This window comes from Xenopus tropicalis, chromosome 2 (assembly GCF_000004195.4).
Source record: "Xenopus tropicalis strain Nigerian chromosome 2, UCB_Xtro_10.0, whole genome shotgun sequence".
Taxonomy (NCBI): domain Eukaryota; kingdom Metazoa; phylum Chordata; class Amphibia; order Anura; family Pipidae; genus Xenopus; species Xenopus tropicalis.
Genome location: NC_030678.2, coordinates 49,214,955 through 49,233,706, shown reverse-complemented (window position 1 = coordinate 49,233,706; position 18,752 = coordinate 49,214,955). Strand labels below are relative to the sequence as shown.

The following is an 18,752-nucleotide window of genomic DNA, read 5'->3' as shown; positions in this document are numbered from 1 at the left end:
CTTAAACACACCGGATTTCAAGAAAGATAGAAACTTACAACAAAAAAACATGAAAAGTGTTTTGGAAATGGGGACCTGGGAGGCAGATACAAGTCTATGTATGCAGGATTAAGCTCCATAACTTGAATTTCTTTCATTAATATTCCAATATTCCAGTAAAATGAATCAAGGTCTTTTCCAAGTAATTAATTTTGTCCTCAGGGTAAACAATTAGGCGTAGCTATTATTCTCTTGATATGGACGTGTCTGGCAATATCAGAATATTGGAAGAGCATGCCAAAATAACCCAGTTCAGTTGATATTATCCCCTGAAATATGTCTACATGTGGCAGTTGGAAAATTATGAAATATATCAAATGATATGAGGTTGATTAAAAAATTTCCTATGCAAGATAAAATGAATATTAAACCTGATGAGGTATTTTACACCTACATCAGCCTGGACCTGGCTGGATTATATTTTCTTTAGCAGGTTATATTAATAGCTGCAAGTGACTTGCACAAATTGAACTAAACAGTAATGCTGTTATTTACGCCACACCTCGGGAAGTCATGCCATGCAAACACGAATGCAAAGAAATAAAACATATGGTGCAACCTGCGAGCAGTTAAGGAAACAATAACACAAGAAAAAGGGAAAGTTGTGCTCAACCACTAAATTGTAATCCATTAGGCGGGGGTGCAATGAGGCTGTGACCACAAAATACATATAAACAACCGCAAAAAATCCTCTGCACTCACCCATTATCAGTATGTAGAAATAGGACATTAGGGCATTTCTGTGCATTCAGCTACTAAGAAATGCCTTCCCTCCCCACCCCAAAAAGAGGGATTGTTTGTCCGTACATTGCAATATACATATTAATATTCTACATATTGATAATGGGTGAGAGCAGTTAAGGAAAACAGATGCTAATTTGGGCCCATATTGGTATGTTCTGTGCAAGTTGTGGCAAATGAGTAATATTTAATGAGTAATACTAAGCACGGCTAATGATTTTCTATTGTATATCTATCACCTATTTTATATTCACTATGCCTCTTAACATAACTGTACCATAATACAGCTACAACACTACAGTAGAAAACAACCTACAATGTACAGTGGTGTTTAGGAGTGTCAGTGGGAAAGGATCTTTGGCCTGATTTTTGGCCAAATATCTTTCAAGTAAACGAATTTCCTCTGCCTTTGACATTAACTGGCCTGGTTATAGTCAAGAGAGTGATACAGTTGGCTGGGAGGAAGGAGAAGTTCCTGAAGCTTGCTGAGAGCCCCAGCAAATGGGAAGCAAGTGGGAGCCAAGTCCTGATGCCCAAGTAACAGGTTGGTCCACCAGAGGCTAAAACTGTGACCCCCCCAGCCAGAATGGGAAAGACTGTCCAGAAAAGCAAAGAGAAATCTGATGAGATCTGCCATGAGAAAAAGCCAAAAGCTACAGCTCCACAGAGAGACCCCATACTTTTCTCTCCTAAGTTGCTAGGTGTCCACTGTGGGGAAATCAGCACTGCAGAAATGCCAATTAACTCCAGTAAATAAATTGCGAAGAAATAATATTTTGTAGCCAAACAACACAAAAAAAAACCGAGTGTTAGTAAATGTCCATTCAAATATAAGGAAATACAATATATTCTAAAATGTCAGTTTTGGTTATATCAGGACTGGCATATTCCTATTATCATGTAAATATATAACTCTTACATATCAAAAGTACATGGTTGTCACATTAGCTTTTGCTTTCTCAGAATTATACTGTACTTTCCATAATACCCTTCTGAGTTTCAGGCTAGGCAACTGAACAGAACTTGACTTTCCCTCACTGCAGAAGGACTTGGGTATAATGTTGGGAAGAGAAGCTATAGATGAAGAAATATAAACTTATGCCCTTAGGCTTTAATAACAGGCTAGCTAACTGTAATCTAAAGGTGCCACTTTAGGCAATTAGTAAAATGTAATTAATCCAGGCAGTTATCTGATTGCCGTTTTGGAGTCAAAGCCGATCTATCCCCTCCTCCAGTGGGAGTATATACTGTAAATGAAGGGGAAAGTAAGAGCACAAAATAAAGCTTCAGTAATCTACAAAGATACCGTGTGATAGGAATGCCATAGCTGTTTCACAGAAATACATATTTGCTATCACATATGTGTTTGTATGTCATTGTGATACGGGCAGCCCAGATTAGCCAGCATTTAAAGGAGAAGGAAATTGTTAATTACTGGGGGGAGCCAAATGTTAGACATCCCTAAGTGATTGTAATCACTTAAATGATACCCTGGGCTGGTGCTACTCTTAGCAGAAACACAAACAGGCCCAGGGTATATGTGAGGGAGCATCACAGAACAATCCTCTTCTTCCTTCTTCTTTCTTCAGTTCCCCCAGGCCAAAGTGAAAAAGTCAGATTTTCTGTTAAAGTTCAACTTTTCACTTTACTGCGCCCCCCAACGCAAATAAAGAAGCAGCAGTGGATCGCCCTATGGCTTTGGCTTAAGAGAAGCCTTGGCCAGTGCAGTTTTCTGCTAACAGGAGCATCGGCCCGGGGAACCAAGTAAGTTATTATTATCACTAGGTCACTAGTGGTGCCTAACATTTGGTACCCCTCAGTGATTAAAGTTCTTCTTTGCTGTTATATTGTGTGTTTCTATGGGATTAAAAAAACACTTGAACATGAGATTCTATGTAGGGCATTTAATTCTGTTCTGTGACTCAGTCATCAAAATCCAACCTTAGTTTTATGTTCCATTTCCTAAGAACTGACATACACAGCTCTATGGGGAAAAGCCTCACCAGCTAAGCACAGTAATATATAATTTGTACAGCCATTATCTTAAAATAGAACTAACCATCAACCTATGTAGCATAAAGGTTAGAACTTCTGGTTAATGTAAGATATTCCCTTGTGGATTGGTGTAGGAAAAAATAGGTCTGTAAGTATGTATGCTCATATCTATATTTAAAGGACTCTGTAACAGACTAGGACAGGTGTAAATATAATGTAATAATACAATGCTGCATGTCAAATATTTAAGATAACTTTGCTGGTGGATGTGTTCTACTTTGTATGCCCAAGTGCAGCACTATGTGTTGTACACATTGTAGAACATTTCCTTTGTAGGGACTGGCCCATTTGGGGTAAGAAAGGGAGGTTTCTGAACCAACGGGAAATGATTGCATTTTGGAACCTAAAGATTTGGGCAAAGGGCCTCAAGGTAAAAAATAACCATGCTGTGATACTTTATAAGGTCCAGTTTACTAAGGCAGTCAGTCTCCAGAATGCAAACTTTAGCATAGTGCTGGAACAGTGTCGGATTAAACCACCAATGATTAGTTTAGGGTATCCTTTTTCCCTGTAATGACATTTTATTACAAATAATAACGCATTGTGCCTTCAACATCATCCCAGTCTGGTTGTGATATAATTAATTGTGTCTGACAGTTAAATAAACCTGCCTGGACTGATTGTTTTGCCAATGAATAGAAAGTACACAAAATCTGAATAATATGATTTTGTGAGGTCTAGTACAATGTTGGCACATTTGCCTTATATGACTGGACAGTAACCATGGCAACACATTACCAAGAATGATGTGAAGTAGTAAAAAAAGAATCAAGTCTCATAAAGTATTATTTAAACTGCTTAGAGTGTTGTCATTACCTGTCCAAAGAAATTGTCAAAAGTAGATGTCTATCAGTATTATCTTACTCTTTCGTGCTATGATGCTCATACTCATCTCTGGATGAAAACATGTATTAGCTAAACACAAATATATTTTCTAAATGACATTGATAAATTTCCTTGTAACCCACCCAAATTCTGTAGGTAATCATATACTGTATACATTTATACTTGTGTAGCAGCTGTTGATATATTGGGCCCAGTCTATTTAGACGATGGTCTGCTCAAACGGAGTTTGCCCAGGTGGAGTAACTTATTGCAACCAATATGCAAGTAGCAGCATTTATTGGCCACATGACTAATAGCAAACATCTTATGGGTTGCTAAGGGTTACTGTACCTGGTCAAATTAAGAGGCCAATTTATTATGGTGTGTAAGACAAATATCACAAAAAAAATTAAAAAGCTGTGTTAAAAAATGGCAAATTTATCAAGGTGTGGAGGAAGTCGTTCTAGGAAAAAATACATAAAATGCCACGATGGATGAATGTATGTGGCGATGCCTTGCAATGTGAGATGAATTTGAATGCCGTTTTTTTACATTGCATAATAAATAGCCCCCTTTTATTACATAACCCCATATTGTTTTGTTTTTTTTATCACATATGGGGGTAAATGTATGAAACAGTAACTAGCAGAACACAGGTACAGTATGGGTTGTAGAATTTCTACAATGTCCTGTCTGCTCAGTTGAAGTCATTCGTCTCCCACCTAATCTTAGGAAGAAGTTATATATTTATATTTAAATGTTTTTAGGCTCTTAATCTTCCATTTTAAATATGTTTGAGCTAATTTATTATAAGGCAGTGCTAGTTTCTTACCAAACCAATCAAGCAATCAGCAATCAGTTAAAATCAAGTCAGAAAGTAAATGGAAAGACCTGATTATACATTATTATAATCAGACTGTTGCTGTGGGCAACTGCCCTAGTTCAATTTATCATATATTTATAAATCAGCATGACTGACTCCTACATCTTTTCCCCATCAAAACTATTGCATATTTCTATTACAGAGATGCCTCCATCCTGCTCTTTATAATACTTGGAGAGCTAACCAGACCATTACTTATAAAGCTTTCCCAAAATGCGACACATATATAAAGCTGCAGCTGTGAAATGTATAGGAGTGGATTGGAGTGGCAAGCTATCCCAAAGCTGTCTACATTAACATCTATATATCTAAAAATCAAAATAAAATCTTACTTGTAAACCAGTGAAAATGCCTCTGAGCATATTGCAGGACACGGAACAAGCCTGATTAGGATGTGTCCCAGAGCTGCAGGGAAATGGGCTCTTGTCACCTTCTCGAATACTGAGCTGAATGTGTTAACATCTGCCAACTTGCTGTTAATGTCCCCTCCTCCAGTGTCCAGTATACTGCCGCCATGAAGTACAAGTGCCAGGACTTGAGTCTTGCAGGAATTCTCTTGCATTGCATCCTGACACAGAAAGGAAGGCAACAACATGGAGTGGATACATTTGGGATGACGCTTCATGCATTTTATAACGTTCCCTTTGTATTAATAAAATTCATATATTAAAAGGGTTTTGATAGAGCTTTATATATTTAACATCTTCAGATTTGCCAGCAGGAGTTACCCAGTTTTAAGCTTTTACCCCCACACCCCACACCCCAGTCACAATATGCCATTTAGGCCACACATACATATATTTATATAATACTTTAATGGGCTTAATCAATTTTTGAATAAACTCACATTTGGAATGCTCGTTTATTTATTAATGTGGTAAACTTGTGCGATTAAAAAAAAATTTGAATATCTCAAATTGAAAATATGGCTTGACTTTGCCTAGGGCAACTCCCTTTGACTTCTATAGAAACTTTCAAGCTTTTAGATGGCAAAGTGTTATCTTTGAGTTTTTGGGTTTTTTGCACTTAAAGTTGAGCAACTCTTCACTCTCTCTCTCTCCAACTCATTAATATCCTTCTTAAGGACTGGAGCCCAACACCAGCAAGGAGTATAGTCTACCAGTACAGGAACCATGTTCTCATATTACTAGGGTTTTAGTTAGCCAAAAATTAGCAGTAATGCTGCTATATATGATCAGCAGGATAATCATCTATCAAATTCCATTTTTAACAGCTTTGTTCAACACACTACCTGCCATAGATCCTAAAGTGACGACATCCAAGGGAAGGGAAAGGCCAGCAGTAAGGTGGGCAGAAGGGTAAGTGCCCTTTGTTGCACTTGCAGACTCCCACTCCTCCTTCACATATACATCAGGAGGCACAACATAAGCCTGAGGCCAGATAGCAGGAGAACACAAGTCCTTGCCTGTTCTCCATAACCCAGAAAGACCCTTGCATTTGCATGGTCTGTCCCCCTATTATACCACTGACTTATATAAATTAAAAAGAATACAGAGAAGGAATATTCTGTGCCTATCCATGAAGGCTATCCTGCCTTGCATTACTACACATTGTTTCTGAAGGTCTTTCTATGCTATAATTCTTGCCTTTTCCACTTGCGTGTTCTTTACCCTTTCTCATTGAGGCTTATTATTGTGGCTCATCATTCTCATTGTAATTCCCTAGCTGGCAGACAAACATCTTGGAGCTAAAATATAGTGAAGTCAACATAGCCTTCGCAAAAAAAACATACTCATAATCAATGAAATATAAAGTATTGTTTACTCTACAGGAAAAAGCCTCTACGGATTTATTTCTGGAAATAATTGCTGAACTGAACAAAGACAATATACAGTACATTTTATCACTAGCCAACAATACCAGTGGCTGTAACTATGCCCACTTTATGTACTACAGTATGAAAAAATACACATCAAGCATCATTTATGGATTTTAAATAATGAGCCATAGTAATGAGCCATAAAGAGAGATGCACTAGTCTAATTCATGAATAATAAACTATATATTTCTTATTAGCTTGGTTATTCATAGATAAATAGGATTTCAGAATAAATGATGCCCATATAAAGACTTGCTGTGATTTGCTGTATTTGCAAGGAAGGTGCCCACTCTTCTTTCCCAATGGGAAATGCTGGAAAAGAAACTCTAAAGGTGGGTATTAAAATCATGTGGCCTATAATGGCCTCTTGATCTAGAGGCTGCCCATGTTTTTCCACATGTATGGAAGTGTTTCTTACCCTTTACCCTATAGCTTTAAATCTAATACAACCAAAAGCATGGCTGTTGACATACTGCAGTAATATGTGTGGTTGGTCAAAACATCAACCCGCATTCTGACTTTATGAAATCCACTCAGACCCAGAGTGTGCACTTAGCATTCTATTGCTTATAACTTTTGTTGCTAATATATAATTCTGCTGCATTTCTAAATGTTATGTGGTTTATTGTCTTATTGTCATATTGGGTACAGTAATCACTGCTACCTCAGTCCCCAGGGAGTCATATTCTGACAAATACCTTGTTTTAGCCCCGGGCGGTGGCACTTATCCAAACCTTGTGAACCTTAGGAGAAGCTTGTTATCTATTCTGTTGGCCCTCACAGTGGCCCTAGAGATTATGGCCAAGAAATGGTCACATATACTTATTTTTAGCTGTATGGCATCTAGACCAAGTCTGTTTATACCAATGGATGTTATTGAAAAGAAAATGTATGATCTGATTTACATTGAAAGTAAAATAGGGAGAATGGGTACATAAGTATCCCTTTTAAATTATTAATAACAAGAGAATTTCTCACCTCGCTATCCTCTTGTATCTCAAAGCTACTTTGCCGGGGGCATCGGTGCTTCCTTCCATGTACTCTGTAAAGTTCCCCTATTGAATCACATGGAAAAGAGACATATTACTTATAATTCATGATAATAACATTGGAGATGTTATATGAAGATATATAAATACATATCACCATTTCTATTTATATAAATAACATTTCCCAATTTCCATATCTATAAAAATGACACATGTGGCATTACAGTGGCCCACAGAGGTCACACATTACCCTGCACCTAGGGGTGCTCTCAGGGAGGGACAGAATGAGTATTTGCCCTGGGCTTGAGGCTTCTCAGGGGGGTTCCTTGAGTAAGTGCATGAGCAAAAGTTCAATGACATTACATTATTCAATAACTGTCTGATATTAAAGAACTCATTGGATTAAATATTAACCTTTAACATGATTTAGGCAATTATATTACTCTGCCTTAGAAAAAGAACATAACACAAGACTTGCTTTAGATAAACCCTTATGTAACAACATGATGACTTAGACCAGGGCCCTATTAATGCTTTTTAGGATCCCAGCCTGCTTAAGAGGATAAGCTTCTTCAAGCAACATCGCTATTTTAATATATAGGCATGCAGTAGGACAAATCATTATACCAGTACAAGTAAAATAAAGGACAGTAATGACTTACGCCATACTGTTGTCTCCCATAAAGACATAATAAAATAGTAACAAACCTCTGTATTATAAATGTTAAAGGCTACTTAAAAGTATGCTTAAAAAATGCAATACATTTTATTGTGCAATACATTTATTGTGTAAGAAGCCAGTTGCATAAGGATTTATGAACAATCTATTTCCGGGAGAGGGCAAAATTTAATAGCTAGATACACTGTATAAGCAACATAAGATGCTATGCACACAGAAACACTAGCAAATATATTATACAGGTGTGGGATCCATTATCCAGAAACCTGCTTTCCAGAAGGTTACAAATGATAAAAAAGGCCATCTCCCATAGACTCCACTATTATACAATTTTTTTTAAATTATTTCCTTTTTATATGTAATTATAAAACCGTACCTTGTACTTTATCATAAATAAGATATAATAGGGTTGATTCACTAAAGTGCGATAACACATATTGCATGCTTTTTTGTGTTAAAATTGACACGAAAAAAACGCACAATTCGCTAAAGTATTATCGCGTGTGTTGTCGCATATCGCATGTGTTAAATTTCACGCTAACACATGCATTAATTTTAATGCTTTGCATTAATTAGCACGCAGAAATAATACTAACACATGATTCACAAACACTTAGACGTGCTAAATATCGCATTAGTCTGTGCGAAAAATAACACCTAATTGAGGCAGGCGGTAATTATAGAAAAGTACAGTTCATGAGCTTTGGCAACACAATAAGTGGGATTTATTCAAGTCTGTGTTGGCCCTAGAGTGATGCAGCCTCCAGTTTGCAGGGAAATGGGCATTTTCATAAAAGTAGTTTTACGAAAGTAATGCCGTGTAGGTCTAATATGGCGTGCGTTTTTTCGCACGCGGTGACTATTTGTGCGCAATGCATTGATTAGCCGAAAAATAGTCTTCACAACTTAACGCAAACAGCATCACACCTAAATTAACGCAAATATACTTTTAGTGAATTGTGCGTTAAAACGCAAAAAATTAGACGCGATAACATTTTTAGCGCATGCTATAAATAGAGCACGTTTTAACGCACTTTAGTGAATCAGCCCTTATAAATCTTTATTTAAGGCAAAACAATCCTGTTGAGCTTCTTTTATGTTTAAATTATTTTTTAGTAGACTTAAAGTATGGAGATCCATATTACAGAAAAACCTCTTGTCTGGGAAACCCCAGGCCCGGAGCATTCTGGAGTAAAATTACGTTGACAGATTTCCCTATAATAGATGTGCATAAAATGGCACATGTGGATCAGCCCCATATAGCGCTAGCGCAGGCCATACACGTACCGATATTATCATACAAAACCTCATTTCGTACCATATTCGGTGCGTGTATGGCGGCTCTAAGAGGTGACCAATATCGCAAAAGGCTGTGGATATCAGTCGTCTACTCGATCAGGCAGGTTAAAAGATTTTGATTGTGCGCCATAGAAGGTGCCCGAGCAAAATCTACATTCAGGGCTGAATAGGCAGGTGGAGGTACCTCCATATCTGACAATTCAGCCCTAAACAGGGTGGGAACGATCTTGGTCGCACAATAGATTGTTATTGCTACGTGTATGGCCACCATTACTCTCTCTTTGCTTTTTGTCAGCAGCATAACTTGGTTGTGTTGGGCCCCCTGCAGAAAAATCTTTTGAGAGCGCCCAATGCAGTCCTTCCTCCCCAATCCCCCTCCCGCCCCCCCCCCCCGACCCTGTGGGGTCTGCTGTATATCTAGTTACGCAACTGCTTTTTGCGTGTGTGTGTGTGATGGCAATTGCAATTACATAAGTGTATTTTTAATCAAAATAAACGGCAACCCCTGATAAGGACTGTTATCAGTACAAAGTAAATAGTTCCTGTGGGACTGTTCAATTTAATGCTATAATCTGCAGATATTTTAGTTTTTCTGGCTGTTCATAACAATTACACAGTTTCTAGCATATTAGAAAACATATTTCCTTCTAAAATCCAAAGGGCAGAGCTATAAGTGCAGGTCAGTTCTGGAGAGAATTTCTGTTCCGGTGTTACCAGTAATCCTTTGCTCGAAAGAGTACAGTTAGAGAAGGTTAATTAGTGAATGCCCCGTGGTGAATCAATACCTTAATCCATTAAATCATAATTAATGTACTTTTCACAACAGCTAGTTGTAGACTTCTCCTTAGGTTGCCGAAAGTGGCTGCAATATTTCAAGACTCCCCATGCAGTTCAAGACGCTAGCCACTCTGTGTTCGGGGGGGTTATGAATGCCACATACAGTTTTCTACTTCATATGAGAGATCTCATAACTACTTTGATATCAGTGAAACAGATTTTATAGGAGAAATATCTCCTTACTGTGGCAGATCCCAAATGGAAGCAGGAAGGCTAATAGGTTAATAGGTGTATAAAATGAAAGGGAGCACAGGATTGTAATCAAAGTAAAGAGCCATCTGCTTTTTTACCACTTCTCACAGCCAAAGATTTTTCTTGCAACTCCTCTACTGCACTCGAACAATAACAGCATAAAATAAAATATGTGTGTGTGATTGTGTGTGTGTGTGTGATTGTGTGATTGTGAGTGGTTGTGGGTGCTATTCTGCTATAAAGGACATTCTTTATCATTTGTGTTTAGCCAGATAATTAGGACTGCACACATATATAGATATACACAAATAACGTATCTCGTCTATCCAAAATATCAATACATGAATACATATGACTTGAAAAATATATTATAGGACTCATTTACAAGCACTAGTGCAAAGCAAAAAGAACTCAAAGCTCACAAAGTTACTCGTGTCTGACCCACACCCAATGTGTGCCTTGTGCCAATGTATCAGTTCAATCTGCACTTTAGAACTGTGGGACTGGCCCTGTTTGGCCACTTCGGGTGAGATCTGAAAAGAATTCCTATTAATCTGCTGAAGACATCTGAAAGCCAAACTTGATAGCAAATTAAAATGAGATGTGGTGAATACTTATCTGCTGTCCTAAATATTCTTTTACCTTTGCTTAAAAGACTAAAGTGCCACCAATTCCTATATCTGTAACCATGTTATTACCTAAGGGGGGACACGGAAAAAAGGTTTTACCTCCAAGCGTGCCTGGCACCTACCCCTCTAGAATACTAGTAACTGACTAGTAACTTTTCCACAGCATATTTGGTATTACGTTATAGCACCTTCTTTGTTGTGTCTTGCTCTGCTTTTTGATTCCTGAGGTGCAACTCTCTTCACACCATTCTAGCAGATCCAAGAGGTGTGCATTACTCTGTGTGCTGAGCTGTATACTGAAGAACCACAAGTAGGCGGTACATAGAAATGTCCTGGAACACCTCTAACTTGCTGCTATTTATAACATGGAAGGTACTGGGAGACACATGGTGCTAGTAATGAGCACCTTTATAAGTACAAGGCTCCATGATGTCCATATGATCTGCACCTTGTGCAGCTGCAAACTGCAATGGCCATGAACAAAACAGCATGCCAAAACCATTACTGAGTACAAAACAAGTCTTTACACTCACAGACAAAGACTTTTCAGTTACAAAGATTTGGATACACTGCAGCCATTTATTGCTGCATTATCAACGTGTGAATTTCTCTTGTACCTCCAGTTCTGACATTTAACAGTCCTGTTCTGTTTTCTTTTTTTTACCTGACAATATCCTAAACCAAGAAAGAACCTTTCTGTTTTGAAAATGACACCTCATCGTCTGCCCTGATACAAAGTGAAATGTTGAACTTCTTCTATAAATACCATGACACAAGTTCCTGTCAATAAAAGGTCTCTTTTTCAGAAGCCATTGCAAGAGCACAAAACATATATTATGTGAGAATTTTTAGGTTATATTAACTATTCACAGTAAAGTCTTGCTTTCTTGCAAATTTCCCGCAGTCAGTTGTGTAAAACCCCAATCATTAAAGGTTCTTGTGTCAATGCTCTTTTTGTGCTGGCACCTCTCAGTCCTTTCTGCCCTATGGGTCCCTACACTACAGTACACAAAAAAAAATTCTAGTTTTAACTGCATATTATTCTTTGTGCTGCTGTTTGGCTTCATATTCCATTCAGCTGACCTGCAAGGGATAGATTCATATAAAGTGCCCTGGCTCATAATCACAATCTCTAATGTGAAAATACAATGGGCTAATCATAAATGTGTAAAGTAGTGCAGAAAACTGTTTCCATGAAGCAGAGTTTGGCGTAGCCCGGAAGAGCGAGCCTGGGACAGGTGGAGCGGAGTGAGGCCATGACAAGGGGGGTGAATAGGGACCCAAATCCTAAAGATACTCTTTTGTTGATTTCAATGGCATCTTTTTTATTTTTACTCATTGTATTTTACAAATTGTAAGAAAAATAAAATCATTCTATCAGATTTGTGACTTTCCATGATGTTAGTAATTTGGGGCATTTTTGGGGTCACAAATGGCAGGGATCAGACCCTAAGGATTATGCCAAATCTTAATCCTACAAATCCTTTATTCAGACGTTTCATACAGCATTTTCATATACAAAGCAAACCATTTAAAATGTTTATAAATATATATATATTGATCAATGAAAACATATCAGTCACCTGCAACTAAGAATACATTTTTATGAACAGACTGCTTGATATTTCAGTCTGATTTAGTATAAAATACTGTGTATATTCTAAGGAGTTGATCTATCCTGCAGGGCCAGTGTGATAAAGCCACATGCCTTATAATCAGCATTGAAAATGAGATTCATCTGCCATAATACCTAAAGGAGCCATCTCTTTCTTGACCTTCTCTGCATCTTATTAAGTGCGTCACTTACTCAGTCTTTGTCATTACCCCCAAGGAAAGATGGTTCTCAACAAGTAATTCAGTTACTGCTAGTATGAAGCAGGCTGCCTTGCAGTGATTTAAAAAAAAAAAAAAATTTGCCTATAGAATGTTTTACATTGACACCAAAAATGAAACCCTTTTTACATCTGTCATAACATTGTCTTGGTTGGTATTTATAATGTTGCCCAATGGTTTTACATTACAAACAATGCTTAGTTTTTTCAGCCAGCTGCAGGTAGAACAATAAAAGCAAACATCTGATTGGTTGCCAGGAGTTAAGGTCCCCATACACGGGCCAATAGTAGATGCTGATACCTTGGACCGATTCGGCAGCTAATCGGCCCGTGTATGGGCACTTCCGACAGGTCTGCCTGATCGATATCTGGCCTGAAATCGTCCAGATCTCAATCAGGCAGGTTAGAAAATCTAGTCGGATGGGGGACTGCATCGGATAGTTGATGTGGTCCCAGCACTGACTTTACCTGTGCCCGTCAGTTCGATCGTTTGACCCTGGATTCTCCCGATATCGCCCATCGCGACATTGCCAAGCGAGCGGATCTGCCAGTGTATAGGGACCTTAACTGCCCAGATGCAAATTTGCCCACTGTTTTTAAATGACCCCAATGCATGTTTAATTCAATCTCACTATGTATGTGTGTGTATGCAATGAAAAAATAAAATCTTATGCCAATGCATTAAATGCCTAAATGAGCTAATCAGTCAGGGAACCAAAGGAACAATAGTGCTGACTCAATTGCAGCCTATATGTATTTCCATAGAAAGTTTAATGGGTCCTTCACATACTGTAGTCCTAAGGTGTGGCTACAAATGCACAATATCAGTAAAAATGCTGAGACATGATATGAGGCATATTTATCAACACTAAGGGGCAGATTTATCAAATCACGAAATTCGAATCCCGAATGGGAAAAATTCGAATTGGAAACAAAAATTTCTGAAGATCGCAAATATCACGAAAATGCTTATGAAAAAATCGTATTAGTCACGATAATATCGTATTGGCGATCCGAAAGTCATGAAATTTTTGTACCATACAATTGTAAACAGCGGTAAAACCTTTCCGATTTTTTCATGCAAGCGTACGGAAAAGTTGTGCGCCGTACGAATGAATGAATGTTCCGAGCGTTCGTGCCTTTGTAAATGTGCCCCTAAGTAAATCTGTCCCTGGTCAGTAACCCACGTTAACCAATTGATTTTTGTTTATCCTTATTATTGTCTACCCGTAGCTAGCTGAGAAAAAACAAATGAGCAGAACAAAAGCCAATCACCGACTGGTTGTTAATAGGGCCCATTTGACCTTGTTGTACTGATTTCTTGCTTATATAAATAGTGCGTCTATGAGCATCGGTTACAATAAAAATCCATTTTTTTTTATTTTAATCTGCGAGCGCATCAGTTCAGAAGGCAGCGGCCTGTTCCATTATTAATCAATAATATAGGTCTGCTACATTCTATCTTGAATGCTACATTGACCTTCCAAGTATAATATACTCTCCGCTTCCAGCCTTCCTCTCATTTGCTGTAGTGTTTGATCTGCCTTCACTTCACTGGGTGAAACATTTCTGTATTACTGTGATAATGGTGTGTGTATTTCCTTGACACATGTTCAACCTCATGTTATTACAATAAGTTATTATACATGGAAAAACAGAGTCTTTAGAGCCAGAGGTTGTTAGAAGTGTGATAGGAAAACATCTTACAGTATAAATCCTATAATGCAGCAAGGCTTTGTATCACTTGTTGTATTACTGGCAGGGCTCCTGCTGGCTTTCCATTCAGTGCATTCTATGGTCAGCCATTTAGTATGGAGGAAACATATTCCAAGGAAAGTAAGATGTATTTGCCACTTTGCTTGCTTTAAATAGTGAGGGCATTTATATTCTGTGCATAGAACATGTAGTTATGTGTTTAAGAATTACAAGCTTCAGTGGATGCATTCTTTGCAGCCATGAGCAGCTAGAGGGCCATATCTTTTTTTAAAGTTTTGTATAGATAAGGGCTCTGTTATCCGGAAACCTGTTATTCAGGAAGCTTAGAATTACAGAAAGGCCATCTCCCATAGACTCCATTTGAACCAAATAATTCAAAATTTGAAACATATTTCCCTTCTCTCTGTAAAAAGAAAAAAACAGTACCTTGTACTTGATCCCAACTAAGATATAATTAATTTGAAGGCAAATCAATCCTGTTGGGTTTATTTAATATTTACATTTTTCTTAATAGATTTAAAGGTGAGTTCTGGCTTCTAATCAAAAAGCATGAATAAATACCATTTTTATATGCTGCAAACCAGGCGCACAACAGTTCTTTTTCTGCATCATTTTAAATCCTGGCAGGAGAGGAGGGACTAAAACAAATTGTAAAAACTTCTCCACACCTTACAGACAGCTTGCAGGAACTAAATAACCCACAATGCATTGCACTGTGATGTTTCTTTCCTTATTGTCATCACGTGTGTAAGGAATTGTGGCATTTGGACAATGCAGGCTGAAGGCAGGCTGAGGACAATCGGCTACTACTAAATTTTCTCCTGCCAGATCAGCAGAAAAGGTAACGGTAATGATGGTGACCGATTTTTTTGCTAGGCATGGATTTGACTTGTTAGGTTGTTGCTGTCAAACACTAGCTAGCTCAAACTGAATAGTGGAGTTTGTGTTTTTTCACAGATAAGTTGCACACTGGCAAGAATCACATATTTTACATTCATTTTTAATGAGGTCGAAACATAGCGCTTGCTGTGTCACTTGTCCATTCACTGGATAAGATGAGTAGGATTAGGAACAGGATTTATTTTAATGTTTGTTCCTTTCTCAGTAAAATAAATAGATAGTTGTTAGACTGTAGGGAATATTCCCATAGGCTCCCAAAACCTTACTAGTTTTTACTTGGTGAGCTTCTTCTGGTGAATTTTCACATTCATTTCTTTAATAAATTCCAACTATTAATAAACCCCAGCTATTAAGAAAATACTTGCAAAAAGGATAAAATCATTTTTGATAAATCTGTCTCAGTCTCATAATTTGCTGTCTGTTTCAACTGATGGTATTGCTGGGTTAAAGAGAGTTTCCTTAACAGGGATGAGCCAGTCCATGTGAGAGAAGAAGGCCCGGCTAAGCTGAATATCTGAAATGCCTGCGGGGAAGGTTTACAGGCATTGTCTTCTTCTTTTATGAAGTTGCTCCAATTTCTAGCTATTCACAGCCTACAGACCTCTGGATTTATGTCATATACAGCACTGATTCTTAGGAAGAAAATAAATATTATGTCAAGTCAGAATGTTTAAGAAAAGTAAGTCTAATTTTCTCCATTGACTCAGAACATTTGCCTAGAAATACATTAAATACAACACTTTTAAAGAAAATCTCATACTTCACAGCAATCCCTGAAATCACTCATTTTCTTGTGTGAAGCAGATATATAACCTGATATAACCTGATTTTATAGCTACTGATCTTGTCAAATTGAACTCCATATGGATTTCATATAGACACACAATATATACATACAATATGTAGGTACTTGTCAACCCCAACTGTGTATGCTCTCTCATTATACGCTATCCTTGGCTTACCATATACTAATTACAAATCCTCCCCTTCTTTTATAAGATACAGCAATAGCAATCCAGTTTGTAGCACATATCTGACCCGCACTCACGGTGGCTTGAAATCAAAACATTACTTTTATTCCAGAATGAGAGAAAGGTCCTGTATATGCTAGAGTTATACATTCAAAATAACAAGTCTGCATAGACTATAATAATATCAGAATTATACACATAATATGGGCAGATGTTTTTAAATTATAGGATAAGCCAAAACCAAACTTGTACATACCATTTTACAAACATCTCTAAGCCTGACGTTTACATATCCAATGTAATTGGTTGAACTATTCAGAGACAATGGTGGTCTCTTTGCCTTATGATCTTGGAACATCTGCTCACATTATTGTAGAAGGGCAATAAGTCTCTCCTTTCGTGTATAAATGCAATACCAGAAGGTAGGATAATGCTTTGGGTAGACTGAAATCTCCCCTGGAAAATGAACTGTTCCTTTCTATTCAATTAATTTTCTTACTAAGCTACAAGAGGAATTGTTTGGAACTGACCCAATCACCATCACCCCTGACTAAACTCTTTTTATCGCATACACTTGGTTGCATTTAAAGGTGCAGATAATGTTCAACAAGGCCCCCAAGGCAAAGGTTTAAGCTTAAACAAAACAGTACATAGGGACAGCACATGGAGCTGGAATACAACCCATGGCAAGTATAGTATTTTTTATTTTTTGAATTTTTTGAATTACCAACAACTGTGCTTTACAGAGATTCCCAATGATCCACTAACCTCACTGAAACATATTTTTACTTTATTGCTATCCTTCCCCTGTGAAGTGCTAACTACTAAGACCACAGTACTCCCACCTACTAAGCCACCATGCCAGCTTTTTAAACTTTTGACATGCTGTTTATTTTGGTTTACACAATAGTTTGGATCTATGCAAGGGACCCATTACTCATCCCACCCCAGCCCAAGAAATGGCACATTCTACAGTGCACATACTATATGTATAAGCATGGCATACTAGCTATGAACTATGCAGTTAGTTTGGTAATAAATAGACTTCCAGGACTTCCAGCTATCATTGCAATATTACTATAAAGAATCATAAAAAGGAGATCAAATGATTGTTAATGATGCTTAAATCTATAGCTGCTGTATCCAGGATCCAAGTTCTCATAATGATGTTTTTTACCTTAGAAGGCGTCTTTGCTTTTACCAGCTAATTGTTAATCATGCCTTTACCTTGAGAATAATGAGAATAAGGGTTCTACCTTGTATGAGTAATGTATACATTAATATTTTCTGTTCTACTTTTATGTTGGAGTTTTAGGCAGAGTTCTTACAAAGGACAAGGTTACTACTTGTTTACAAAGGACAAAGTTACTACTGTGATTTAAAAAGTTATTTTGAGCTGAAGGATTTTGTTCAACAACAACAGTAATACAGGTGTGGGATCCATTATCCAGAAACCTGGCATCCAAAAACTTAGAATTATGGGAAGGCCATTTTATGTAGTCTACATTTAAAAAAAAAAAACCAGTAGCTTGTACTTGAAGGCAACTTGATTGCATGAATCCATAGTAGTGGCAAAACCATTGCACTGGGTTTAATTATTGTTTAGATCATTTTTTAGTAGCCTTAAAGAGTTACTGACACCAAAAATTAAACCTTTTTTTACACCTATCATAATATTGTCTTAGAATGCTATTTATAATTTTGTCTAAAAGCATTTGCCTTGCACTTTTAAATTATCTATCTAATCAACATGTTCCCCTAATCCTGAAACCCCCTGGTCCATAGCATTCTGGAAAACTGGTCCCACATCTGCAGTCCTTCTTTGTTGTAGGTAATGTCATTTGGTTTATCTCTACATAGTACACACTATTGTACAGTAGTTTTTTGTTCACTGCAAATACACAGCACACAGATTTGAGAATCTTGTGTCTAGGGACCAGTGTTTAATGTTACAGTACAGTATATTTCTTTTCTACTAACAGCACTTGCTTCACAGGGGTAGTTTACCGTGTAGCTAACTTTCAGTATGTTATAGAATGGCCTATTCTTTGGTCTTCATTTTTTATCTTTTATAGTTTTGGCATTATTTGCCTTCCTCTGCTGCAGATTTCTGCTTCCAAATGGGGGTCACTGACCCCAGTGACAAAAAAATACTGCTCTATGAGGCTACAATACTATTGTTATTACTTTTTATTACATATATTTAGATGCAGGTCTCTCCTATTCATCTTCCTGTTCTCATTCAAACCACAGGCTGGTTTCTAGGGTGCATGTGACCCTAGGAACCAGATAGCTGCTGAAATCCTAAAGTAAAAAGCTTCTTTA

At 37.5% G+C, this 18,752-nt stretch overlaps 1 protein-coding gene across 1 annotated transcript in view; it reads right to left on the bottom strand.

Moving 5' to 3' along the window:
* Positions 1–18,752, bottom strand: part of pitpnm3 (PITPNM family member 3) — a 269,381-nt gene that overhangs the window by 81,711 nt on the left and 168,918 nt on the right. The window contains exons 4-5 of the mRNA XM_031896774.1: positions 7,362–7,438; positions 4,876–5,111 (exon numbers count right to left, since the gene is read on the bottom strand). Of these exons, the coding sequence (XP_031752634.1) occupies positions 4,876–5,111; positions 7,362–7,438 (313 nt within the window). The remainder of the gene's footprint in view (positions 1–4,875; positions 5,112–7,361; positions 7,439–18,752) is intronic.